Genomic DNA, 4,848 nt, shown 5'->3' with positions numbered 1-4,848 from the left:
AGGCTGGACATGAGGAAAAATGTCTTCTCTGAAAGTGTTGTCTAGGCCTGTCCCAGGCTGCCCAGGGCAGTGGTGGAGTCCCCATCCACGGAGGGCTTTTCAAAGTTGTGTAGATGTGGTGCTGAGGGACATAGTTTAGTGGTGCCCTGGCAGTGCTGGGTTAAAGGCATTTCAAGTCATTGACTCAATGATCTTAAATGTCTCTTCCAACGAAAATGATTCTGCAGTGCCATGTCAAGAGTGAGGATCAGGACCCCTTTGGAGGAGAAAGACACATCTTTATTTAACTGAAAATGAGTGCCAGACAGTAATGAAACTCCAGACAAAAAAAATCCGAGTATAAAAGAAACCAGTTCAGCCTCAACCAACAGCCTCACGATGCCCAAACGCTGCCGTGCGACACCCACCAAAACCGCTCATGGCGAGAGGAGTCACGGCCTCGGGGCCCAGCCTGACGCAGGGCGCAGGCGTGTTCCTCTCCCACCCAAAAAAGACCCTTCCCCGTGACCCGGAGGAGCCGGGATGGTGCATGGCGGGCACCCCCGCGGCGTGACACAGCACAGCCACCCCAGACCTTGGTGAAGCCCAAATGTTTATTGATGACCTTCCAATCATATCGTGTTACCTCGGCTCGGCAGTTTGTGAAATACCTAAATATCGTTAAATATGTTTTTATAAAACCCTACCCAGACTCTGGACTAAACAAGATGGATGTTAAACTAAAAAGTTAGAAGGGACGCTGTTTACGTGAAGACTCTCTTTAAAAAATAGAATTGCTTTTTCTTTTTGTCGTTGTGGCTTTTTTCGAGTCGATTAACCACAGTGGTGAGACGCGTTCTCTTTTTCAGCCGTTTTGGTGCAGCGTGTGACCCCCCGGCTCGCAGCAGCCCCCCGGTCACCGAATGGAAGCGGGGGACAGTTCGCCCCCGGCGCCGTCTCCCCGCCACGTGGAAAAGAGCTGTGTCACCACTGTGCCGTGATGGGGCGGCCGAGAACCACGAGTCTCTTGGTCGACGCGGCGGGAAAACCTTCCGCGGCCTAATAGAAAAGTCCGTAGGAAGCTGCGAGCGGGATCAGTCCAGAGGGAGTAAAACTCTTTCTTTTCCTGTCCGTCCAGGCGTCAGTCAATGTACTGCGATAGCCAGCGGAAGCCCTCGCCGTAGCCTTGCCTCTTCAGCACGCTGCACATGAACACCTCCATGGGGCGCGCGTTCAGGTCCTTCAGCGGCACGTTTCCCTGGGGGAACCCGAAAAAGAGAGGTGAGGAGCGCGGCCCCGCGGAGCCCTCGAAACGCGAGCCGAGGGTCGGACGCCTCCCCACCTTCCCCGTGGTCTGTCCGTAGAGCCCGAAGATCTCCCGCAGCTTCTCCTCGCTGATGGCCTCCGGCCTGTCGATTTTGTTCCCCAGGATAAGGATTGGCACGTTGGATATTGTCTCATCTGTCATGAGCGCCTGCGTGCAAGGTGGAAGGAGAGTTAGGGAGAGGCGGAACGAACACAGCCGGAAGAAAAGCTTTCTGTGACACACAAGGGCTGGGTTTTGGTGCTCCTGAAGAAGAGTCGTCTCTCCAGGAAGGTTTCTCAGGAGAAGATCCCATCTAAACCCACAGGCTCTTAAAAAACGTCCTTGCAGGGAGGCGGTCTCTGCACAAAGTAATGCAGAATGCTCCAAGCACAGGCTTGGACATCACAGCGTGGTGTGAGGGGTGCACGGGAAATGCAGATCCCATGCGCGACTCCTGAAAGGTGCTCTGCACAAGTCCCACCCCGAAAAACAAGATAATTTATAATTTAGTTATTAAGAGGTGCTGGGGAAGGAAAAAACAAAAGTATATTTACGTTAAGCTCCACTTTGGATTCCATAAGACGTGAGTGATCTGCGCAGTCCACCAGGAAGACAATCCCGTTGATGGCTGGCAGGTAGTTCTTCCAGACCCGGCGAGCTGCAACACAGAGAATCACCCACTGCTTTGGGCTGGGCTGGGAGGACCTTTAAGGCCATCAGGTCCAACCCCCCTGCACTGAGCAGGGACAGCTTCAACTAGAGCAGGTTACCCAGAGCACCGTCCAGCCCCACCTGGAAGGGTTCCAGGGATGGGGCTTCCACCACCTCTCTGGGCAACCTGGGCCAGGGTCTCACCACCCTTGGCATCAAAACTGTCACCCTTCTCTCCAGTCTAAATCTCCCCTCTTTTAGTTCAAAACATCAGCCCTTGTCCTGTTGCAACAGGACCTTCTACCAAGTCTGTCCCTATAGGCCTCCTTTAAGTACTCAAAGGCCCCCAGCAGATCTCCCTGGAGCCTTCTCTTCTCCAGGCTGAACAAGCCCAGCTCTCCCAGCCTGGCCTCCCAGCAGAGGGGTTCCAGCCCTCGGGGTCACCGTGCCCTCTTCTGGCCCTGCTCCAGCTGGTCCGTGTCACTTCAGGTCCACAGAAGCAGTAAGCACCGCCCTGTTGGGAGAGCCAGGCTGTCCATCTTCCCATTTTTGTGTATTTAGAAAAGGAAAGGAAAAACTTTTCTCAGAACTTCCCCAAAAGGTCTAAAAACAACAATTCAGCCATTATTCAAAAGAATACACCTACAACATTCAAGTCTTCCACAGCTGAAAAAAATATTTCAGGCAGCAGAGAGAAACCTGGCAGCATTTTTTCTTCCAGAACCACCAGAATGTAGCAAGAGCGTTGAACCACTGGGATGCCAGAGCCAGCAGGCTATTTCCACATTTCAGCTCATGAATAATTAGGTGCTGCTAATTGCCGTCACTTTGCAGCATCACTTTTTGGTCAGTCATTCTCAATGTGGCTGGAGAAGGCCTCAGGATTCAGAAAGTTAACCTCATTTGGTGCCTCCCGCTCAGCGACTTCCCTTTTACCTTGCTCGTGGCCACCCAAGTCAAAAGTGGTGAAGGTCATTCCAGCAATCGTCAGCTCCTCTGATGCTGGAAAGCAAAAGCACAGGCTGTGTTGCAGGGGAATGAGGAGATCTGTACAGCCACAGCTTCTCGGGGACTTAACGTCACACACACACACACACGCTCCCTGTGTAAAATATCCTGCAGGACACAGAACTCCTGAGGCATCCAGCCACTGAAAATCGACCCGCTTCACAAAGTCCAAGTGGGAGAAGATTATTTCTCCTATCTTCTCCCTGAAGCACGAGCTTATTAGTTGTCAATTATTGTATTTTATGACATTTTTTGTTAGGAACAAGCGAGGCTCCTCGTGCTAATAGACCCACGGCCAGTTGCCGTTGCAAAATCCGCCGTTTTGAGGAGAAAACACAAACCCACTGCAGCTCAGGCCACCAACATGTGGCAGCAGCAGCCAACTCCTACAAGTCTGTTGCCCCAGCTCTGAGCCGTCGCTGAGGCATCTTTGGCACCCACACCCCCCAAATCAGAGGAAAGATCCCACCAGGAGGCAGGCAGGGCTCGGTTGCCAGCACTTACTGGGGTGTAGCGTGGGGACGTGCTGGCCCAGCCTGTCATCTTTGAGCATGTGCAGCAGAGTGGTTTTGCCCGCGTTATCCAAGCCCAGGAACACCAGTTTTCCAGACTTCTTGTACAAACCTGGAGGGAAAACAAACAAGGAGGAAAACTTTCCAGCAGGCTTCTCCTGGCAGGCGAGGAGAAATGCTGCGATGCTCACTGGGGTTTGTGGGAGCCCCTTAAGAAACCCCGTGGCACCCCCGGTGCGCTGGCAGGACGGACACAGAGCAGCACGGGAAAACCAGTAAGGCCTGAACTGGTTTTCACCCGGCCAACACGAGGTAGTGCTGACAGCAAGGGACAGTTTCTAAGCTCGTGTTCCTACACAGAACACGTTTTTTCCCTCAGACACGTCCTCGCAGGTGAGCACGCAGCAGGGGACTACCTGTGTGTGGTGGGTTACAGATCGCTCTGTTGCCCTAAAGGGGGGTTTAACTGTAGAAACTGAACTAACTCATAAAAAACACCACTAAGCTGCTGAAGAAAAAGTGCAAAGCACGAAACAATACATCATTTTCTTTAGATAAAGTGATTTTCTTTCCACTTCCAGGTACACATCTGCCCCAGGGACGTTCCGTTTTCAGCAGAACTTTCTGCCTCTTCCCTCCCTACCCCTCACGAGGCGCTCTGGACAGAGCAGCTTCATCATCGCCTGCACCCCAGGCCGCTGGCCCTGTGGGGAGGTGGCCAGCCCGGCTCTGCAGGTTGCCCTCGACTGGGTGTAGGTTTGCCCAGCACCTCTGCAAAGACTCTTCGAGACAAACAGGTCAGTCAGCGGCCGGCAGCTCCCCCAGCCATGCCACGGTGGGTAGCTTGGGGTAGGGAGTGAGAATTTGAGATGAGAAGAGAGATTTGTGGTGATCAGGATGAGCCCTGATGGACCTGGTGAGCTTGGACAGCAGGAAGAGAAGGAGAAAAAGGGGGAGGAGGAGAAGGAGGAGAGGGTTCCCTCCCTAACTGGGCAAAACAGGCTCTGGGCATCAACCCAGCCGCTCTCACGCTTCCAAACACCAAGAGAAAGGTTGAGCTGGAGCCAAACGCCTCTAAATTACCCCCAAAGTTCCTTCTCCTAGTGTAAACCCCAAACTTTATTAGTTTGCAGCTTTCTCCCCAGACTTTATACCGGTCGGGGCTATCGGGACACCCCAGAAGGGCTGCACTTCACTCGCTCATTTTTGACGAGATCTCGGCCGAGCTGCCTGGGACGCGAGGCGAGGCGGCATTACCTAGGAACTGCAGCACGCTGCTGAAGCTGTTGTAGAGCCATTCGAAAATGAACGACATCGCTGGAGATGAGGCGCCTGCGGGGCCGAGACCGGAGTTACACGCGTCGCTGCTGGACGGGAGGCGGGCGACCGCCT

General features: G+C 53.5%; 1 protein-coding gene across 1 annotated transcript; it reads right to left on the bottom strand.

The window, feature by feature from the left end:
* Positions 1–1,021: 1,021 nt before the first annotated feature.
* Positions 1,022–4,797, bottom strand: SAR1A (secretion associated, Ras related GTPase 1A). Its single transcript, XM_008936766.1, has 6 exons — positions 4,714–4,797; positions 3,449–3,568; positions 2,873–2,938; positions 1,840–1,943; positions 1,322–1,453; positions 1,022–1,237 (listed from the first exon to the last, which is right to left on the bottom strand). The coding sequence occupies exons 1-6, from the start codon at positions 4,769–4,771 to the stop codon at positions 1,121–1,123; spliced, it is 597 nt and encodes a 198-aa protein (XP_008935014.1). The 5' UTR covers positions 4,772–4,797; the 3' UTR covers positions 1,022–1,120.
* Positions 4,798–4,848: the final 51 nt, after the last annotated feature.

Source organism: Merops nubicus, unplaced genomic scaffold, assembly GCF_000691845.1.
Source record: "Merops nubicus isolate BGI_N331 unplaced genomic scaffold, ASM69184v1 scaffold40313, whole genome shotgun sequence".
Taxonomy (NCBI): Eukaryota; Metazoa; Chordata; class Aves; order Coraciiformes; family Meropidae; genus Merops; species Merops nubicus.
This window is presented reverse-complemented; position numbering and strand designations above follow the sequence as displayed.

What these genes read in the sequence shown, in the direction of transcription:
- SAR1A (XM_008936766.1), bottom strand. Translation starts at nt 4,771, where the DNA reads ATGTCGTTCATTTTCGAATGGCTCTACAACAGCTTCAGCAGCGTGCTG. An exon ending in CAGCGTGCTGCAGTTCCTAG is followed by an intron (nt 3,569 to 4,713) that starts GTAATGCCGCCT and finishes TTTTCCCTCCAG; the next exon opens with GTTTGTACAAGAAGTCTGGA. An exon ending in AATCCAAAGTGGAGCTTAAC is followed by an intron (nt 1,454 to 1,839) that starts GTAAATATACTT and finishes CCTTGCACGCAG; the next exon opens with GCGCTCATGACAGATGAGAC.